At 44.9% G+C, this 21,837-nt stretch overlaps 1 protein-coding gene across 3 annotated transcripts in view; it reads left to right on the top strand.

Moving 5' to 3' along the window:
• The window catches only part of elmo2 (engulfment and cell motility 2), a 59,087-nt gene extending 37,250 nt beyond the window's left edge, over window positions 1-21,837 (top strand). For 2 of the 3 annotated variants that reach the window (XM_079511251.1, XM_079511250.1), the window contains 12 exons: window positions 1,741-1,791; window positions 4,860-4,982; window positions 7,462-7,581; window positions 9,277-9,381; window positions 10,237-10,345; window positions 11,028-11,164; window positions 11,578-11,741; window positions 14,245-14,357; window positions 15,215-15,322; window positions 17,996-18,078; window positions 19,066-19,143; window positions 20,102-21,837. In XM_079511251.1, coding sequence (XP_079367377.1) covers window positions 1,741-1,791; window positions 4,860-4,982; window positions 7,462-7,581; window positions 9,277-9,381; window positions 10,237-10,345; window positions 11,028-11,164; window positions 11,578-11,741; window positions 14,245-14,357; window positions 15,215-15,322; window positions 17,996-18,078; window positions 19,066-19,143; window positions 20,102-20,302 — 1,392 coding nt within the window. In that variant the 3' untranslated portion in view covers window positions 20,303-21,837. The remainder of the gene's footprint in view (window positions 1-1,740; window positions 1,792-4,859; window positions 4,983-7,461; window positions 7,582-9,276; window positions 9,382-10,236; window positions 10,346-11,027; window positions 11,165-11,577; window positions 11,742-14,244; window positions 14,358-15,214; window positions 15,323-17,995; window positions 18,079-19,065; window positions 19,144-20,101) is intronic. The other variant, XM_079511249.1, reaches the window with a different exon arrangement.

The following is a 21,837-nucleotide window of genomic DNA, read 5'->3' as shown; positions in this document are numbered from 1 at the left end:
ATGTAGTTTTCAAATGTATGAAATGTATACAAATCTTTTGAAAATAGCGTATCTACAAGCTCACAATGCGTCGTATCGCAACGCTTTGTGAGCTTGGAGATCGGCTATTTTCAAATGGCCGAAATGTATGCAGGGCTGAAGTGGTTAACGTATGTTTTGTAATAATAATAATCAAAATCTCTTTCAAATAATTAGTGGAGTAAAAATACAATATTTGCCTCTGAGATGCAATGTAGTAGAAGTGAAAGTACTGTAGTCTACTTGAGTGAATGTTAGGGTTGTCCCGATCCGATCACATGATCGAACATCGGGGCCGATCACGTGGATTTAAAATGATCGGAAATCGGATGGGGAGCCAAAAAAACGTGATGGGGACATTCCCTAGTATCAATATTATATCCATATCATGATATTGATATCATGATATACTGGATATTGTCTGTGATTTTAGTTAGAGAAAATTAGCTAAATGTGTGGCAAATCTGCAAAATAAATGCTTACCACTAGCTTTCTTCACAGATGTGGTCATAAAGGTGTCTACTGTAACATATACATTTGTTCCAACCCAACTCCCTTGGGAAACTTTGTGACAGCTGCTGAAAGTTGGGGTACCATTATCAACCAATATAAGGCAAAATTCCCCAAATTTCATTATACTTTAAGTAGCATGTGACGTGTCAAACTAGGGGGTTTTCATGATGCTGGATCCATTCCAAGCAGTAGTTTTGCACGAAAACACTCATTGGGTTAAATTCGGCCATAGCCACTTGCCCAAATGTGCCGAAATGTGCTGACCTCATCACATTTGTGATGACGGCTATGGCCATTTTTAGGCGAAGGAGTGTTTTTTGTGCAAAACTAATGCTTGCAATAGATTCAGAATCATGAAAACCCCCTAGTTTGACACATAACATGCTACTTCAAGTATAATGAAATTTGGACATGTTTGCCTTATATTGGATGTTAATGGTAGCCCAACTTTCAGCAGCAGTTTCCCAAGGGAGTTGGGTTGGAACAATTTTTTCTGTGATAGTAGACACCTTTATGAACACATTTGTGGAGAAAGCTAGTGGTAAGCATTTTTTTTGCAGATTTGCCGCACATTTAGCTAATTTTCCCTTATTATTTTGGATATTGTATTTTGTGACATGGCATACGTGTACATGTTCTATAAAAATAGAAATATCAGATTGGGAAAAATCGATAATTGGCAGATACTCAAAATCAAATGATCGGAATCACACCGTGATCGGGACATCCCTAGTGAATTTCTTTGTAAATTTACACCTCTGGATTGTGTCTTGGATGAGCCGTAGATGTTTGGTCTTATACGTGATCGCGGGAGACCCGGAGTTGAATCATAAATCAGGATCGCAGCTTTAACCCATTTTGGGCGGGAACGCCTTTTGGTGTTATGCTATGCTTTAGCTATTGAAAAATAGCAGATCTACAAGCTCATAGCGCGCCACCGAGTGGCGCGCTACGAGCTTGTAGGTCTGCTATTTTTGAAAAATTCGAAGAACGACTGACATAGAAACATAGCTTTTTCAGAAAACTGTCAGGATGTAGAAGACATTTTTAGAATCTGATCTCGGGTCAAAATGGGTTAAAAACCCCTTGTGGAATCAGAGCGGGGGGCAGATGTGCCTCTACGCGCGGCATATTGACAGTGAAGCTATCATTCACTCACCAGGGGCTGTCTGCTACATCTATGTGTGCTTTGTTCCCCCCCCCCCACAGGAGATGGCGAGCACCTTGGCTCAGAAGCACCTGCGATCCATCATCCTTAATGTGAGTGTCATCGGGTCCATAATGTCGTTGGTCGTTATCTATTATACAATTGAAAAGGTGTGCCCAAAACGCTGTGCGCAAGCCCAGGAACAAAAGGCACCAGCTACTACGTCACTGACACACTGCAACACACACTGCAACAACCCACTAAACACACTAACACATCACAGACTTACCCTCCGCGTCGACCCTCCGCTATCTCCTCATGTCGTGCAGCACGCCCACACTCAACATCACCCGCGTAAAAATTGTCATTGCACTGCCACTATAGCCGCCTCCCGTCCAGACTCACAAACAATATCACTATCAATAATAAACACAAACACGCCACAAGCACCGACACCCCCGCCTAATTTGTTGCCAGGTCTATGAAAACAAGCCCAGAAAAAATGCCATTCAACACGCTACTTACAACTCGCTTACAATTCGCGGACCTGGCAACACTGCATCCTGTTTTCCCATTGGCTACGGTTGCTACAACACGCATTTGCACTGCATGCTGGGAGCAACACAGCTTAATGTAGGGGTCACCGATTGCTGTGCTACATCCCCCTCATGTTCTCACCACCCCGTTCGGCTACACCACACACACTAACCTACACAATTCTCCACATGCAACACCGGCCCCTTATTGGCTAGCCCCCTCACATGGCGATCCCCACGCAGCAAAACACAGGCCAGCCAGCCACACACACACACCCACACACACACAACGGCCACGTTCGGAAATATCGCACTGAGCGCACTGTGCAAATGCAATGCTAACTAATAGGCGAGTGTGCTTCGGTGCGGTATTTCCCAACGCGCCCATCTCATCGACACAACGCGCGCAGTCGGATGCCAAGCTCTTCCGCGCATTATTCCTTTCCCAGTCTCACCACACCACGGACTCATTGTAACCTCGCATCAGTGTCACTGCAGACACGTAATCACACTGTGGAGGATTTGTGACTGAGTGACTGTGTGTGTGTGTGTGTGTGTGTGTGTGTGTGTGTGTGTGTGTGTGTGTGTGTGTGTGTGGTTTGATTTCAGCATGTTTTACACTGCACAGTTGCGCAGTGCACACCATGGGACAAATCGGCTTTTCACCCCCTGCCACTGTGCCCACAAACGCATGTACAAGAGGAAAACAATCTAAACATTATATACTAACGTCAGCATCGGGCAGATTAACACACACAAGCGTTATTAGTTGAGTTTTCTTATTGAAGTGCCTCTGAATTGTAACTGTGCGTTTATGTCAGTCAGCGATGCGATCCGTTGTTATTCAGCCACCAGCAGCAGCATACGCACGGACTGGAGAGAGGCGACGTGTTTCTCTCCCTTCGGCTCATGTAGCCCTCATTGTAACTACAAATATTGTTCCCGAAGAAACAATGTGGGGTCACTGCAATCCAAAAGATTGTAGGCCTACTATAATGCAGTCAAGGTCCCCACAAAAATATACTACAGTATGTTCTGCTCCATTCTCAACATCTTTTGGTTTCCAAAAACAGTAACTTATTGTAAGTAAACAAAAACAGTAAAAAGCAGTTTCATGTGTGCTTATTTTAATTTAATTTAATTTGCTTTGATGTGAAAATAAAATACAACAAATAATAATAATACCCATCCGTTAATACATGTGAAGGGCACAATACTGGGTTTAAAAACACAGCTGAAACATGAACTGGAGTCTGTCAAATCTCGCAATTTCCTTCTTCCCATTGCGCTGCAACGGAACTAGGATGAGCCGCCCGAAGGGCGGCGAAATTCTAGTTATATACAGCCGTCAAAATGTCCAACTATGGCCTGGGCCAGTGGCTCAGTGGTCCATGAGGCACCTTGGCTGGCAATCCAGTCTGGCAGTGTGCCGCAGGTTCGACTCCCGATCCCGACGGGAGTCGATACTGCATGTCACCCCCCCCCCATCTCTCTCCCCATTTCCTGTCAGCCTACTGTCTGTCCCTCTATAAAAAATACAAAATAAAGGCGAAAGCCAATAAAAAAAAACATTAAAAAAAAAAGAAAGTCCAACTATAACAGGCTTTATGCAGCGGCAGATCCGAGACAGCATCCTTTCCCTGTGTCGTCTATCTATCTGTGAATGCACCGCGACTCTGTATACGTCTGTCTGTCTGTACGTGTGTACGTGTGTGCGGTTGTAATGCACGGAACTCGAGAACCATTCGCCCCCCACCACCGACTTCAAATTCGACACGCGCGTTCCACACCCCCGCAGGGACTCGACACCGGTCACTGCGCTGCCTGTGGGGGTGTGGAACACGTGGGTCGAATTTGTAGTCGGTGGTGGCGAACGGTTCTCGAGTTACGTGGATTACAGACGTACAGACAGAGTGCACTAACTCAGTGGTTCTCACTCCCGACCCCCAATATAAATTGACTGCTACAATAACCTTAAACCATTTTGGGCGGGAACCCCTTTTGGTGTTTTAAGCATTGTTATAATTTAGCTATTGAAAAATAGCAGACCTACAAGCTCATAGCGCGCCACCGAGTGGCGCGCTACGAGCTTGTAGGTCTGCTATTTTTGAAAAAAAGTGAAAATAAAATTTAAAAATAAATATTTTTTTTTTTTTTTTTTTTTTGAAAATAATTTGGGGACCCCCTAAAATAATTTGGCGACCCCCCGAGGGGTCGCGACCCACGGGTTGAGAACCCCATGCACTAACTCATTAATTCCACCTACAGCATTGTGATTGTAGATGCGGTACCATAGTGAGGCTGTTTGGTTGCTGCGATGGCAAACTGCAGTATACTCTGCTTATCTCCAGCTGTTTGCAGAATGTATGTACGGTACGGTACGGTACGGTACGGTACGGTACGGCACGGCACGGTACGGTACGGTACGGCACGGTACGGTACGGTACGGCACGGCACGGTACGGCACGGTACGGCACGGTACGGTACGGTACGGCACGGCACGGTACGGTACGGTACGGTACGGCGCGGCGCGGCACGGTACGGTACGGTACGGCACGGTACGGTACGGTACGGCACGGCACGGCACGGTACGGTACGGTACGGTACGGTACAGTACAGTATATGCTTTTATCTTTTATTATCAGCACATCATCAGAGGCAATCGGCCAATCAAAGCCGAGATGGCCCATCAGCTGTACGTGCTGCAGGTGCTGACCTTCAACCTCTTGGAGGAGCGTATGATGACCAAGATGGACCCCAACGACCAGGTGAGGACTGTTATGATGACCAAGATGGACCCCAACGACCAGGTGAGGACTGTTATGATGACCAAGATGGACCCCAACGACCAGGTGAGGACTGTTATGATGACCAAGATGGACCCCAACGACCAGGTGAGGACTGTTATGATGACCAAGATGGACCCCAACGACCAGGTGAGGACTGTTATGATGACCAAGATGGACCCCAACGACCAGGTGAGGACTGTTATGATGACCAAGATGGACCCCAACGACCAGGTGAGGACTTAGACCTTCTGTTATGATGACCAAGATGGACCCCAACGACCAGGTGAGGACTTAGACCTTCTGTTATGATGACCAAGATGGACCCCAACGACCAGGTGAGGACTTAGACCTTCTGTTATGATGACCAAGATGGACCCCAACGACCAGGTGAGGACCTAGACCTTCTGTTATGATGACCAAGATGGACCCCAACGACCAGGTGAGGACTTAGACCTTCTGTTATGTTGACCAAGATGGACCCCGATGACCAGGTGAGGACTTAGACCTTCTGTTATGATGACCAAGATGGACCCCGACGACCAGGTGAGGACTTAGACCTTCTGTTATGTTGACCAAGATGGACCCCGACGACCAGGTGAGGACTTAGACCTTCTGTTATGATGACCAAGATGGACCCCAACGACCAGGTGAGGACTTAGACCTTCTGTTATGATGACCAAGATGGACCCCAACGACCAGGTGAGGACTTAGACCTTCTGTTATGATGACCAAGATGGACCCCAACGACCAGGTGAGGACTTAGACCTTCTGTTATGATGACCAAGATGGACCCCAACGACCAGGTGAGGACCTAGACCTTCTGTTATGATGACCAAGATGGACCCCAACGACCAGGTGAGGACTTAGACCTTCTGTTATGATGACCAAGATGGACCCCAACGACCAGGTGAGGACTTAGACCTTCTGTTATGATGACCAAGATGGACCCCAACCACCAGCTGAGGTCAGGCTTTAGGCAGCGCTTAGGGGCAGCAGGGCAACAGGGCTTAGGGGCAGCGCCCTGTAGGCCAGGTGGCCTACAGGGCGCTGCCCCTAAGAGCAGAATCCATGGAGCCATGGAATCCAGGGCACCCCTCTGTGGATTCGTCTATACTTTCTTTACATTCTGTTCTGTGTGGAGGCAGGCTCAGAGGGACGTCATCTTATCTGTTATTGTTCTATGTCGAGGCAGGCTCAGAGGGACGTCATCTTACTGTAACTGTTATTGTTCTGTGTGGAGGCAGGCTCAGAGGGACGTCATCTTACTGTAACTGTTATTGTTCTGTGTGGAGGCAGGCTCAGAGGGACGTCATCTTAACTGTTACTGTTCTGTGTGGAGGCAGGCTCAGAGGGACGTCATCTTAACCCATTCTGACCTGAGATCAGATTCTAAAAATGTCTTCTACATTCCTGACAGTTTTCTGAAAAAGCTTTGTTTCTATGTCATTCGTTCTTCGATTTTTCAAAAATAGCAGACCTACAAGCTCGTAGCGCGCCACTCGATGGCGCGCTATGAGCTTGTAGATCTGCTATTTTTCAATAGCTAAAGCACAACATAATGCTAACACCAAAAGGGGCTCCCGCCCAAAATGGGTTAATTGTTACTGTTCTGTGTGGAGGCAGGCTCAGAGGGACGTCATCTTAAATGTTACTGTTCTGTGTGGAGGCAGGCTCAGAGGGACGTCATCTTATCTGTTACTGTTCTGTGTGGAGGCAGGCTCAGAGGGACGTCATCTTAATTGTTACTGTTCTGTGTGGAGGCAGGCTCAGAGGGACGTCATCTTAAATGTTATTGTTCTGTGTGGAGGCAGGCTCAGAGGGACGTCATCTTAATGTTACTGTTCTGTGTGGAGGCAGGCTCAGAGGGACGTCATCTTAATGTTACTGTTCTATGTCGAGGCAGGCTCAGAGGGACGTCATCTTAATGTTACTGTTCTATGTCGAGGCAGGCTCAGAGGGACGTCATCTTAATGTTACTGTTCTGTGTCGAGGCAGGCTCAGAGGGACGTCATCTTATCTGTAATTGTTCTATGTCGAGGCAGGCTCAGAGGGACGTCATCTTAATGTTACTGTTCTGTGTCGAGGCAGGCTCAGAGGGACGTCATCTTAATGTTACTGTTCTATGTCGAGGCAGGCTCAGAGGGACGTCATCTTATCTGTAATTGTTCTATGTCGAGGCAGGCTCAGAGGGACGTCATCTTAATGTTACTGTTCTGTGTCGAGGCAGGCTCAGAGGGACGTCATCTTATCTGTAATTGTTCTATGTCGAGGCAGGCTCAGAGGGACGTCATCTTAATGTTACTGTTCTATGTCGAGGCAGGCTCAGAGGGACGTCATCTTAATGTTACTGTTCTATGTCGAGGCAGGCTCAGAGGGACGTCATCTTAATGTTACTGTTCTATGTCGAGGCAGGCTCAGAGGGACGTCATCTTAATGTTACTGTTCTGTGTCGAGGCAGGCTCAGAGGGACGTCATCTTCGAACTGCGGCGGATTGCCTTCGATGGAGAGAACGACCCCAGTGGGACGGAGAAGAGGAAGGCCCTGTACACCAAGGACTACAAGATGCTGGGATTCACCGTGAGTGCTGCTCCACTTTATTACTGCTATTTAAAAACATGATTCACCGTGAGTGAATCCACTTTATTACTGCTATTTAAAAACATGATTCACCGTGAGTGAATCCACTTTATTACTGCTATTTAAAAACATGATTCACCGTGAGTGCTGCTCCACTTTATTACTGCTATTTAAAAACATGATTCACCGTGAGTGAATCCACTTTATTACTGCTATTTAAAAACATGATTCACCGTGAGTGAATCCACTTTATTACTGCTATTTAAAAACATGATTCACCGTGAGTGAATCCACTTTATTACTGCTATTTAAAAACATGATTCACCGTGAGTGAATCCACTTTATTACTGCTATTTAAAAACATGATTCACCGTGAGTGAATCCACTTTATTACTGCTATTTAAAAACATGATTCACCGTGAGTGCTGCTCCACTTTATTACTGCTATTTAAAAACATGACAATTTGTGCAAAACGTTGAATATATATATATTTTTTAAAGCAAACATTTTTACCTCAAATCTTTGTTTTGGGGCTCCCTGGAACAAAACATTTTGAGATGGGGGTTTGCGGCCAAATCATCACACTCAATGTCTGAATGAGTGTCTGAATGTCTGTCTGTCTGTCTGTCTGAAACACTGTCGTAGCTCCTCACTGGCTGCACCAATCGCTCTGACTTTTCACACAGGCATTGACCAGAATATTATGGAGGTCTTAACGAAGCCCTTTTTTCAATTTAACAACTTATCAATTAATAAGTAATTTATTAGTGAATTCAAATGTCCCATCAACTTACATGGGAAAATGCAAAAACTCACATCAAGTCTTTTTCTCTCAGAAACGGTCGGAGCTACAGTTACAACACTTGGAAGGGAGGTCCATGATAAATACGTCTTTAACCCTCTTATGGCTATTGACGTAATTGATGTAATGAATCAAAAAATCCATCATTACCGTTGCCGTAATTGACGTAATCAGAGGCTTAATGTAGCAAAATGTAGCAACTTTTAACTTGTTTGGCTAACGGCTGATGTAATCTTCCTAAAACCGTCCGATATCCGTGTGTGCACGCTCTCGCACGTCTTTATGCGCATTGCTGCAGTTATTAAAATAAACGATGATCGCTTAGCATCCCGGACATCTGACAACACAACACAGTGAAGAAAGCTAGCGGATGTTGTTGTGTGTTGAACCGGAAGTGATATCGCCAGATTTGCTCTATTTGGTCAAAATCGGCATAATGGTGAAGTTACCGCCACCATCAGGACTGGGTCTCTAATACTATAGGATTACCGTGTTAAAAAGAGATATAGTGTGTATGTCACAGATTTTTCTATTGGCATTAAAATGACGAATTAAACATATGAATAGTGCAGGTAGAAGGCACAATCCACTGTTAATTAGGGTGGCCATAAGTTAATGGGTTATTTAACCCATTTTGGGCGGGAACCCCTTTTGGTGTTAGCATTATGTTATGCTTTAGCTATTGAAAAATAGCAGATCTACAAGCTCATAGCGCGCCACCGAGTGGCGCGCTACGAGCTTGTAGATCTGCTATTTTTGAAAAATCGAAGAACGACTGACATAGAAACATAGCTTTTTCAGAAAACTGTCAGGATGTAGAAGACATTTTTAGAATCTGATCTCAGGTCAAAATGGGTTAATGGGTTGTGTTTGTGTGCGTTGCGTTTTGCAGAATCACGTGAATCCGGCCACGGACTTCACCCAGACTCCTCCAGGGATGCTGGCTCTGGACAACATGCTCTACCTGGCCAAGCTGCACCAGGACACCTACATCAGGGTGAGTCTGGGCGCCGCTCACACCACGTATGGGACGCTTAGCTTCAGGAGTTCCGTTTGGAGCATGCTACTAACACACGTGGCGTTATAATTCTGTCCGTTTGGAGCATGCTACTAACACACGTTGCGTTATAATTCTGTCAGTTTGGAGCATGCTACTAACACACGTGGCGTTATAATTCTGTCAGTTTGGAGCATGCTACTAACACACGTGGCGTTATAATTCTGTCAGTTTGGAGCATGCTACTAACACACGTTGCGTTATAATTCTGTCAGTTTGGAGCATGCTACTAACACACGTGGCGTTATAATTCTGTCAGTTTGGAGCATGCTACTAACACACGTGGCGTTATAATTCTGTCAGTTTGGAGCATGCTACTAACACACGTTGCGTTTATAATTCTGTCCATTTGGAGCATGCTACTAACACACGTGGCGTTATAATTCTGTCAGTTTGGAGCATGCTACTAACACACGTTGCGCTATAATTCTGTCAGTTTGGAGCAAGCTACTAACACACGTTGCGCTATAATTCTGTCAGTTTGGAGCATGCTACTAACACACGTTGCGCTATAATTCTGTCAGTTTGGAGCATGCTACTAACACACGTTGCGCTATAATTCTGTCAGTTTGGAGCATGCTACTAACACACGTGGTGTTATAATTCTGTCAGTTTGGAGCATGCTACTAACACACGTTGAGGTATAATTCTGTCAGTTTGGAGCATGCTACTAACACACGTGGCGTTATAATTCTGTCAGTTTGGAGCATGCTACTAACACACGTTGCGTTATAATTCTGTCAGTTTGGAGCATGCTACTAACACACGTGGCGTTATAATTCCGTCACGCCACAGATCGTCCTGGAGAACAGCAGCCGCGAGGACAAGCACGAGTGTCCGTTTGGCCGCTGTGCCATCGAGCTCACCCGCATGCTGTGTGAGATACTGCAGGTCGGAGAGCTGCGTAAGTATACTGCACTTTTCAGACGGAGTAAAGTAAACCAATTACCAATGTACACGTATTGTACACATTTGAGGTGTCTTTACTTTACTGGAGTATTTCCAATTTTCAATTGCTTCTACTCCACTATTATATGAAAACCTTATTTTGTTTCTTTGTAACTTAGTTACATTGTGTAACTACTAGTAACTAGTTACATTATTTTTGTTATATTCATGGAACATAGCCTACTGTGAAGTTGTTCACACAAAGTTCACCTAACTTTTCTACAAGGAAAACATGCAATGCAGTAAATATGATGCTCTTTGTTTGCTCTTTTTTGCACTCCATATTCTATCCCTTTGCTTGCTGTTTGCTGTGTTTTGCTGTTTGACGTTATATTATATATTTGCTGCTGCATTATCTGAAGGAAGACAAACAAAAATAAGTTTACTCTTATGTACCTGTACACAAGATGTAACAATAAAAGTACAACCTTGAACTCATTTACAAACTCATGTTTTTCCCCCCAATGGCGCTCGCTGCCGTTGACGTGTTTCACATGTTTTAGTTTTATTTTATTTTATTCAGAATCGTCTCGCTGATATCCACCGACAAAAGGCAGAGAGCCACTGCTAGGGCTATACTGTTTGGGACATTAACAGTAGACAATAACCCTCACTTCAAATGTCCTCTTGCCGTCCAGCTAACGAAGGCTGCAACGACTACCACCCCATGTTCTTCACCCACGAGCGGGCCTGGGAGGAGTTCTTCTGTGTGTGCATCCAGCTGCTCAACAAGACCTGGAAGGAGATGAGGGCCACGGCCGAGGACTTCAACAAGGTCAGAGGTCAACGCACGCACGCACGCACGCACGCACGCACGCACGCACGCACGCACGCACGCAAAGGAAAAAATCCGCGATATATATATATCATTTTGACGGGGCAAGACTATAGTATTGGGACAATCAGTCCTGATGGTGGCGGTAACGTCACCATTATGCCGATTCTGACCAAATAGAGCGAATGAGCGATGACCACTTCCGGTTTGCGATCAAAATATCCGGTAGTATTGTAGGCTCGGGGATCGTTTGGTTTTGCCTGAAGTCTGTCGTGCTAACACACAACACAGAGTGTGTGTGTGTCTATATAATCTGTGGTGTGGTGTAGGTGATGCAGGTGGTCTGATCTGTGCTGTGTGTTGTGTCTATAGGTGATGCAGGTGGTCTGATCTGTGCTATGTGTTGTGTTCAGGTGATGCAGGTGGTGCGGGAGCAGATCACCAGGGCTCTGGCCATGAAGCCGTCCTCCCTGGACCAGCTGAAGGCCAAGCTGCGTGGCCTCAGCTACTCCGAGATCCTCCGCCTGCGCCAGTCGGAGAGGATGAGCCAGGACGACTTCCAGTCGCCGCCTATTATGTCAGTTTGTCACCGTGAACTATGTTTGTATTATCGGTACTGTATGTACTGTCCTCAAAGCTTTGTTATAGTACAGATATAGTCAGGTTTATACCCAGAATATACTTGAGCCAGAGTCGTATATCGTCTTGGCTGATATATCCATCATTATAGAGTAAGTGGTTCTCAACCTTTTCAGGCTGTGACCCCCAAAATAATCATATTTGAACTGGGGACCACCCACCCTGACAAACATTGACGCAGTCAGAGCAGCATACTATGTGTGAAAAGAGGAGTTAACTATTAGTTAGTTATAGTTAATTATGGGCACTAGATTTGCCCACAAACCTCAAGTTTAGCATGCATAATCGCCCCGTAATGTACCATCGCCCTGAGGTGATGGTACATTGCGGGCGTTTACCTGAGTTTGTTGTTAAATTATCTGGAGTTTCCTGTCATATACACAACCGTATTCCATGGTTTTTGCGCAGTGATGTTCCACTGAACATTGACGCAGTCAGAGCGGACACAGTCAGAGCAGATGCAGTCAGAGCAGACGCAGTCAGAGCAGCATACATACTGTGACAGCGTGGATGTTTCTTGGGTGACTCACAATGCCGTGGGTGTACTGCAGTGGTGGAAAGAGTACTCACCTTTGTACTTTAGTAAAAGTATTAATATTGTAATATGGAAATACTCTGTTACAAGTAAACGTCGAGGAATTAAAAATGTACGTCTTGAGTAAAAGTGCAAACGTATATACTGGCATCAACATGTGCTTAAAGTACCACAAGTAAATGCACTCATTATGTAGAAACAATCTTTTGAAAATAGCAGACCTACAAGCTCACAACCGTGAAGCATTGTTGATCGGCTATTTTTTGATGCATTGTTAGCTTGTAGATCTGCTATTTTCAAATGTCTGAAATGAAGTGGTTGATGCATTTTGTAAGTACCGGTACTAACTATACGTTTTCCAATAATTGTAGTGGAGTAAAAAGTACAACATTTGGATCCGAGATGCAGTGGACTATAGAAGTAAATGTATTGTAAATTGAAAATACTCCAGTCAAATGAAAGTACCTCAGAGTTGTACTTAAGTCCAGAACTTGCGGAAATGTACTTAGTTACTTTCCACCACTGACTGACTGGGTGAACTGGGTTTCTGTAGTGAGCTGACTAGGTGTATACTGGGTTTCTGTAGTGAGCTGACTGGGTGTATACTGGGTTTCTGCAGTGAGCTGACTGGGTGAATACTGGGTTTCTGCAGTGAGCTGACTAGGTGTATACTGGGTTTCTGTAGTGAGCTGACTGGGTGAATACTGGGTTTCTGCAGTGAGCTGACTGGGTGAATACTGGGTTTCTGTAGTGAGCTGACTGGGTGAATACTGGGTTTCTGTAGTGAGCTGACTGGGTGTATACTGGGTTTCTGTACTGAACTGACTAGGTGTATACTGGGTTTCTGTAGTGAGCTGACTGGGTGAATACTGGGTTTCTGTAGTGAGCTGACCGGGTGAATACTGGGTTTCTGTAGTGAGCTGACTGGGTGAATACTGGGTTTCTGTAGTGAGCTGACTGGGTGTATACTGGGTTTCTGTAGTGAGCTGACCGGGTGAATACTGGGTTTCTGTAGTGAGCTGACCGGGTGAATACTGGGTTTCTGTAGTGAGCTGACCGGGTGAATACTGGGTTTCTGTAGTGAGCTGACCGGGTGAATACTGGGTTTCTGTAGTGAGCTGACTGGGTGAATACTGGGTTTCTGTAGTGAGCTGACTGGGTGTATACTGGGTTTCTGTAGTGAACTGACCGGGTGTATACTGGGTTTCTGTAGTGAGCTGACCGGGTGAATACTGGGTTTCTGTAGTGAGCTGACTGGGCGAATACTGGGTTTCTGTAGTGAGCTGACTGGGTGTATACTGGGTTTCTGTAGTGAGCTGACTAGGTGTATACTAGGTTTCTGTAGTGAGCTGACTAGGTGTATACTGGGTTTCTGTAGTGAGCTGACTGGGTGAATACTGGGTTTCTGTAGTGAGCTGACTGGGTGAATACTGGGTTTCTGTAGTGAGCTGACTGGGTGTATACTGGGTTTCTGTAGTGAGCTGACTGGGTGAATACTGGGTTTCTGTAGTGAGCTGACTGGGTGTATACTGGGTTTCTGTAGTGAGCTGACTGGGTGAATACTGGGTTTCTGTAGTGAGCTGACTGGGTGTATACTGGGTTTCTGTAGTGAGCTGACTGGGTGTATACTGGGTTTCTGTAGTGAGCTGACTGGGTGAATACTGGGTTTCTGTAGTGAGCTGACTGGGTGAATTCTGGGTTTCTGTAGTGAGCTGACTAGGTGTATACTAGGTTTCTGTAGTGAGCTGACTAGGTGTATACTGGGTTTCTGTAGTGAGCTGACTGGGTGAATACTGGGTTTCTGTAGTGAGCTGACTGGGTGAATACTGGGTTTCTGTAGTGAGCTGACTGGGTGTATACTGGGTTTCTGTAGTGAGCTGACTAGGTGTATACTGGGTTTCTGTAGTGAACTGCGGGAGAGGATCCAGCCAGAGATCTTGGAGCTCATCAAACAGCAACGTCTCAACCGGCTGTGCGAGGGAAGCTGCTTCCGCAAGCTTGGCAACCGCCGGAGGCAAGGTATTATAATCCTCCACCACGCACGCACGCACGCACGCCCGCCCGCCCGCACGCACGCACGCACACACGCACACACACGCACGCTCGCACACGAACACATGCACACCCACCCACGTGTGCGCACACACCAATTTTCTCATGACAGACCAGTGAAGACCACATTTTGAAAAAGGAGTAGCAATTCCATGATGTACTGTAGGAAATACTATGTTAATGTTAAGTAAAAGCACCAGTATTCAAAATGGACTTGAGTAAAAGTACAAAATGTATTGACATCAAAATGTAAGTACAAAAAGTAATTCATTCTGTATAGACGTCCCAATGTCCCGTTTCAAAATAAAATCCTTTGAAAATAGCAGATCTACACGATTTCCAAATAGCCACATAATTGTAGTGGAGTAAAAAGTACATTTGCATCTGAGATGTAGTGGAGTAGAAGTAAAAGTATTGAAAACTGGAAATACTCCAGTAAACTGGAGTAAAACTTTCCTCACTGCGACAGATTACTGGTGTAAAAGTTAAAGCTGTAATCCAGAATTTATCTGAACGAATACTGCAGAGTACGTTAACCCATTTTGACCTGAGATCAGATTCTAAAAATGTCTTCTACATCCTGACAGTTTTCTGAAAAAGCTATGTTTCTATGTCAGTCGTTCTTCGATTTTTCAAAAATAGCAGACCTACAAGCTCGTAGCGCGCCACTCGGTGGCGCGCTACGAGCTTGTAGATCTGCTATTGTTCAATAGCTAAAGCATAATGCTAACACCAAAAGGGGTTAATACAATCTCTCTTTCTCTCTCTCTCTCTCTCTCTCGCTCTCTCTCTCTCTCTCTCTCTCTCTCTCTCTCTCTCTGCAGAGAAGTTCTGGTTCTGTCGATTGTCTCTCAACCACAAGGTGCTGCACTACGGTGACCTGGACGAGTCTCCACAGGGAGAAGTGCCTTTCGAGCTGCTCAGCGACAAGAGTGAGTCACCATTAACGCCTGCGTTGAGCTCCTCTGCTTGTTAAGATTCGTCTTTTCTTTTTTCGCTTTACCCATGTTTTCCCGTTATGCTAATTAATTCCTCCCCTCCCCCACACATTTCTGCGCTGTCACTGCTGTTGGATCCTACTGACTCACCTGCCAGTGAGGAGGAGGAGCCCCCGCCGAGAGGGAGCACGTCCTATTTTCAAATAGCTGATGTAATTTCTAGGTTTAAAAAGTGCTCATGTGGCCTAGTTGCTTCTTTTGGGCTTGTTTTGTTTTAGACCTGGTTGCTTATTTCTCTCGCAGAATCTGGCAATGTGATTTTGTGCGTGTGCGTGTGCGTGTGCTTGTGCGTGCGTGCGTGCGTGCGTGCGTGCGTGCGTCAGTGACTCAGCGTTAATCCTGGGTTGAGCTCCTCTGTGACAGAGAGACACGTGACAGATTTAGTCTATTGAATAAGACTCATTTTGGAGCGTTTTCCCAAAGTGTACCATGTGGGTTTTATGCCCTACTACTTCTTCATTTAGCACAAACTGTAAAAAAAAAAAAAACTATAAAAAAGTACACAACAGCCTGGGCCGTGGCTCAGCGGTCCAGGCACCTTGGTCTGGCAGTGTGCCGCGGGTTCGACTCCCGATCCCGACGGCCTTTACTGCATGTCACTCCCCCATCTCTCTCCCCCATTTCCTGTCAGCCTACTGTCTGTCCCTCCATAAAATAAAATAAATAAAGGCGAAAGCCGCAAAAAAACATTAACCCATTCTGGGCGGGAACCCCTTTTGGTGTTTTACCCCCTCAGGCCGGGAACCCATTTTGGGGTTCTGTACAGTATGTACAGTATTCAAAAATGTTAAAATTTTGATGCTGCTATATAAATATTTGAAGTTTTTCAGAAAACTTAGGTCAGGATTTAGAGGCGTTTTTAGAATCGGCCTCAGGCCTAAATGGGTTAAAAAACAATGTAACATGTAAAACAATAGAAACGACAAATTAGCCAACAAAGTTAGCACGCAGGGTGAGATAGTGTAGGTCTTTCAGAAAACGGTTCAGAAGGCATTTTAAGGAGTCTCTTATGCCTGTGGTTGGTTAGATTTCTTTAGGAAACCCATTTATTTCAATTCACGATATGAACATCAAATTGCAGAGTCTATAAACTTAGAAAGTAAGGCAATTGAAGTAGGAAATCCAACACTAAATATTACTGTGCAGCTCTTTGTCTTTGTCCAAAGTTCTGAATTGATTTGAAAAGTCTAGACGAAAATAGCCCCTTGTAGAAGAGATTGATTAGGAACAAAGTACGAAAAAAAAAACCCATGAATAATCATGATGGTTGACTCAATTATTCATGGCAAGTTCTGTAACCTTTTGAAAGACCTTTTTGAAAGAAATCTAATACATGAAGCTTGTCTTAACCCATTTTGGTGTTTTAAGTCTTTTTGGTGTTTTAAGCATTATGTTATGATTTAGCTATTGGAAAATAGCAGATCTACAAGCTCATAGCGGAGTGCCGCGCTATGAGCTTGTAGGTCTGCTATTTTTGAAAAAACTTGAAAATGCGGCACAAATCTTTGAATATATTCTTTAAGAGCCAACGTTTTTAACTCAAATCTTTGCTTCAGAGGGGTCTTTGGAACTACATATTTTCAGATGGGGGTCGGCGGCCTATTACAATATTTTATATACATAATTGTTGGGGGTCCTTGTCATGAAACATTGAGCACCACTCATAGGTATTTCAAAAAACATCATGACATTTTTTAAATTTCGACGTCGGGCCTAAATAGGTTAACTACAGCTTGTAGATCGGCTGTGTTTGGCAGAGAGATTTGGTGTTAAGGGACAGAAAATTAAACCTCATTCCTGTAGCTATGTCCAAAACTGTTACTTTTCAGGGTTCAAATTCAAAAGTAGCAGATCTACAAGCTCAAAGGTTTGACAGGGCTGATTATTATTATTTAACCCATTCTGGACGGGAACCCCTTTTGGTGCTTTAATCCATTGAGACCTGGAACGCATCCATGTCACGTTAGCGTTTAACCACATTAACCATTAACCCATTTTGGGCGGGAACCCGTTTTGGTGTTTTAAACATTGTTATAATTTAGCTATTGAAAAATAGCAGATCTACAAGCTCATAGCGCGCCACCGAGTGGCGCGCTATGAACTTGTAGGTCTGCTATTTTTTTTAAATCGTTAAAATGTGCCTCAAATCTTTCCGAAAATTGTCATGATTTAGAAAACTTTCTTTTTTTAATTTCGACGTCAGGCCTGAATGGGTTAAGCATTGTGTTATACTTTAGCTATTGAAAAATAGCAGATCTACAAGCAGCTCATAGCGCGGCTATGAGTGCCGCGCTATGAGCTTATAGATCTGCTATTTTTGAAAAGTTGAGATAATGTGGCACAAATCTTGAGAGCGAACGTTTTTAACTCAAACCTTTGCTTCTGGGGGGGTCCCTGGAACAACATATTTTCAGATGGGGGTCTGCCGCCAAATACAGAATTCCGACGGTCCTTGACATGGAAAATGTTGAGAACCACTGACATAGAAACGTAGGGTTTTTCAGAAAACTGTTAGGATTTAGAAGGCAGTTGTAGAATCGTCCTCAGGTCGAAATGGGTTAAAATATTTTAAAGAAATGTTGTGTTTTCCTCGTCCTGTCCCTGCAGTCCCTGTGTCCGATATCAAGTCTGTGGTGACGGGAAAGGACTGTCCTCACATGAAGGAGAAAAGTGCACTGAAACAAAACAAGGTAGAGTGTCGTCTTTCTTGACGTTATCAAAGGGGAGGAGTTCACCCACAGAATTTCTTATTTTCTATCAATTACTGACTGTACACACCCCTGAATTCACGGAGAATTCGATCGACCGGGTGTCAATAGAGCGTCGCAGTCCCGCCCCCTTTCATGACGACGCCAGGCTCAGGAAATGAATGCCAATGCATTTTTTCCATAGACATTTCAAAAAAAGTATTTATTTAAAGACCTTTTAAGCCTCGTACAAAGCCAACTCGAGTCGTGACAAATCATGACAACAAACACAATATTTTGGACCAAACAAATAATTACAAAGAAGAAAAACAACAAAAAAAGTGTTGTAACCTGCCGTTTTTTTCTACTTTCTAATTCTTTGTTTGGCCCAAAACATTGTGTTTGTTGTCATGATTTGTCACGACAAAAGTTGGCTTTGTCCGCGGCGTAAACGTCTTTAAATAAATAATTTCTGAAAAGGATATGTGTACTATAAATAGGAAATAGGAAAATGAACGGGGACTGCGACGCTCTATAGGAGACTCGCCGGAGACTCTGCCGGTCATCCAACTATGTGCTCAGTGATGAGACAAAAACAACCAAAAAACCTCCATGAATTCAAGGCTTCATTTTTTGGGTGACCTACTCCTTTAATTCAGACATTATTATGTATGTTTGTCCCAAATCGGGGCCGATCACGTCATTTTCAAATGATCGGAATCGGATCGGGAGTAAAAAAGACGTGATCGGGACATCCCTAGTATTGTCTGTGATTTTGGATATTTATTGTACTATTGTGATATGGAATAAGTGTCGGCAGATCAAATGATCGGAATCGGATCGGGAGCAAAAAAAAAACTGTGATCGGGACATTCCTAATTATTAGCACCTGTTCTTTCAGTGAGAATGCGGCAGGCATAATGACGTTGTGTGTGTGTGAAGTGTGAACTCATTTATGATGTGTGTGAACTCATTTCCGTTTTTCTGAAGGAGGTGCTGGAGCTCGCCTTTTCCGTCCTGTACGATCCCGACGAGACACTCAACTTCGTAGCTCCCAACAAATATGAGGTAAGCTATAATAATACGACCATCAGACACCAGCTATTTAATGTACAGTAGTTAAGTGTAGTTTGGTGGGATATGTGTACTATAAGATTAGACCCGCCAACAGACCGACATGCAGATACAATGGTCAGACTAGCGCTCGAACTGCGCTGCTCCCGTGCTTGCGGTTAAGTTTAATGAATTGCATTTTTATAGCGCTTTTCCAAGTGCTCAAAGCGCTTTACAATGGTTCATTCATTCATACATTGGGAGGTGAAGCGGCGAACAGTCGACCCCAGCGTCCTCACTTCCCACATTCACACACACACCGATGGTGGCGAGCTCACACCGACCGACTCTTTGGAGGCGATGTGGGGTTCAGTGTCTTGCCCAAGGACACTTCGATATGTAGGACAGGAGGAGCCGGGATTCGAACCGCCAACCCATGGATCATTGGATGACCTGCTCTACCTCCTGAGCCACAGCTGCCTGTTTAGGTTAGGGTTAGAGAGATATGATTTTGGTTAGAACAGTGGTTCCCAAAGTTGGGTCCGGGGTCCCTGAGGGAGTTCCAGGGGGGACCCCAACTAAATGATAGTTTGGAACCAAATGGACCCGTATGGGTCTGTAACTCAGAGAGTGTACAAATGGACCCTAACGGGTCCATTTGGTTCCATTTGTACACTTACACGAGTTAAATTAACATTTATTTTACAATATAAATTGGGGGTCCCAGAGATTTAAATGCCATTAAATGGGGGTCCGTATAGACCAATATGCATGTCAAAGTGGGGGTCCTTGAAATTCAATGGTTGAGAATCACTGCTAGAGACATAAAAATCTTCTCTTATGGGGGGTCCCTGGCGTATATCTTTTAATTGGGGTCCGCGTGCTAATGAGTGTCAATTTGGGGGTCCCTGACATGAAAAGGTTTGGGAACCACTGGATTATAACAAAGTGTGTTTTCTTTCTGCTACTCCAGTACTGCGTGTGGACCGACGGGCTGTGCGCCCTGCTGGGCAGAGAGATGGGCAGCGACCTGACGCGCAGCGACCTCGACACGCTCATCAGCATGGAGATGAAGCTCCGCCTCCTCGACCTGGAGAACATCGCCATCCCGGAGGCCCCGCCCCCCGTGCCCAAGGAGCCCAGCTCGTACAACTTCACGTACAACTACAGCTGAGGTGTCGCCTACGACTACAGCTGAGGTGTGGGGCTTTGTACAACTTCCACCTTACAACTACAGCTAGGGTGACCAGATCCAAACTATTCATTTGAGGGACAGAAGTATCGCTTGTGTGGGACAAGTGGGATGGGGGGGACCCCGTCCCCCCCATCCCACTTGTCCCACACAAGCGATACTGGAGTACCGGGTTAGCAACTTACTACTTGAGTTGCTATTAAATGCCTTGATGTCATATTCGACCATAGGCCTATTGGCTATCATTTATAAACTCCTCTGGTGTCTCACATTTTGTTTTAAAATCATGCTTTATTTTTATGCAATTTTAACAGGCTTAAAAACACATCTTGCAGGAAGAGACAATGGGAGAGCTTTACAACAGAAGGCCAACTATTAGGGCATTTGAACACTGATGCAATTGCCTGGCAGTCACAATGTGGGACAGGGTCTCAATATGCGGGACGCCTGAAAAGTCTTGGAAATGACTGTCACTGTCCCACGCAAAGAGGGACATCTGGTCACCCTAACTACAGCTGAGGTGTGGGGCTTTGTACAACTACCACCTTACAACTACAGCTGAGGTGTCGCCTACGACTACAGCTGAGGTGTGGGCCGTACGTGCCACAGGCTTATATCAGTGTTAGGGATAGGCAAACCCCCACGGGCTTTTAAACAATCACAATTAAGTTAGCGTTAGGTTTGACCCCCGCAAAGAACGTTTCATTTTCGTTATTATCATGATTATCATGATTTTCTTTCTTTCTTTCTTTCTTTCTTTCTTTCTTTCTTTCTTTCTGGGGGGTGGGGGACGGCTAGCAGGTAAATAAATACGTCAAGATGTCAAAACTTCAAAACTTCAAATGTGTTACGTTTAGCTTGGCTATTCAGCTGCAATGATCATTTAGGAGGTTCAGTTCAGTGTGCGATCGATAGTACAGTAGATGCAGTCTGTAATTAACCCCTCGCTCTTCACTTCCTCTTCACTTAATATTCATCTAAGCTGCAAACTGTGTTTCACTTCCCTTTGGTCCCTTATGTTTACAATATTTCATCCGGTTGGGTCTGTGGGCGTGGCCTTATTCTGAAGTAAGGAGATAATAGCTTAGAGTATATATTAATAGAGACAGCACCAAGAGGAAACCCTGAGGCGAAATGGACATAGTGGCTGAATTTGTCATTGCAGCTCGAGCCAGCGCTGTTCCATGACACGTCAACGAATGTTTCATACGTGAATGCGCACAAACGGCGCAATGATAGTCAACGACCAGCGCGTTCATGTGTTTGGGGAAAATCCATCCCAGAATGCACTCTGTTCCTACCCGGAAGTTGGAGTGAAATCGCCTCATGCGCTTTTGAGCAACTTAATGCAAGTGGATGGGAGGAGAACTCGGATGCCGTCTCTATTCATATATACTCTAAGGATAATAGCCTCTACACGTACGCCATTTTGGAAACTAGAGCGGTGCCCCGCTGGGCACTGGCCTACTTGGAACGATGCATGTTGGAAATTAATGCCCCACCCAGATATTATGTCT

Source organism: Electrona antarctica (genome assembly GCF_951216825.1).
Source record: "Electrona antarctica genome assembly, chromosome: 9".
Taxonomy (NCBI): Eukaryota; Metazoa; Chordata; class Actinopteri; order Myctophiformes; family Myctophidae; genus Electrona; species Electrona antarctica.
This window is presented reverse-complemented; position numbering and strand designations above follow the sequence as displayed.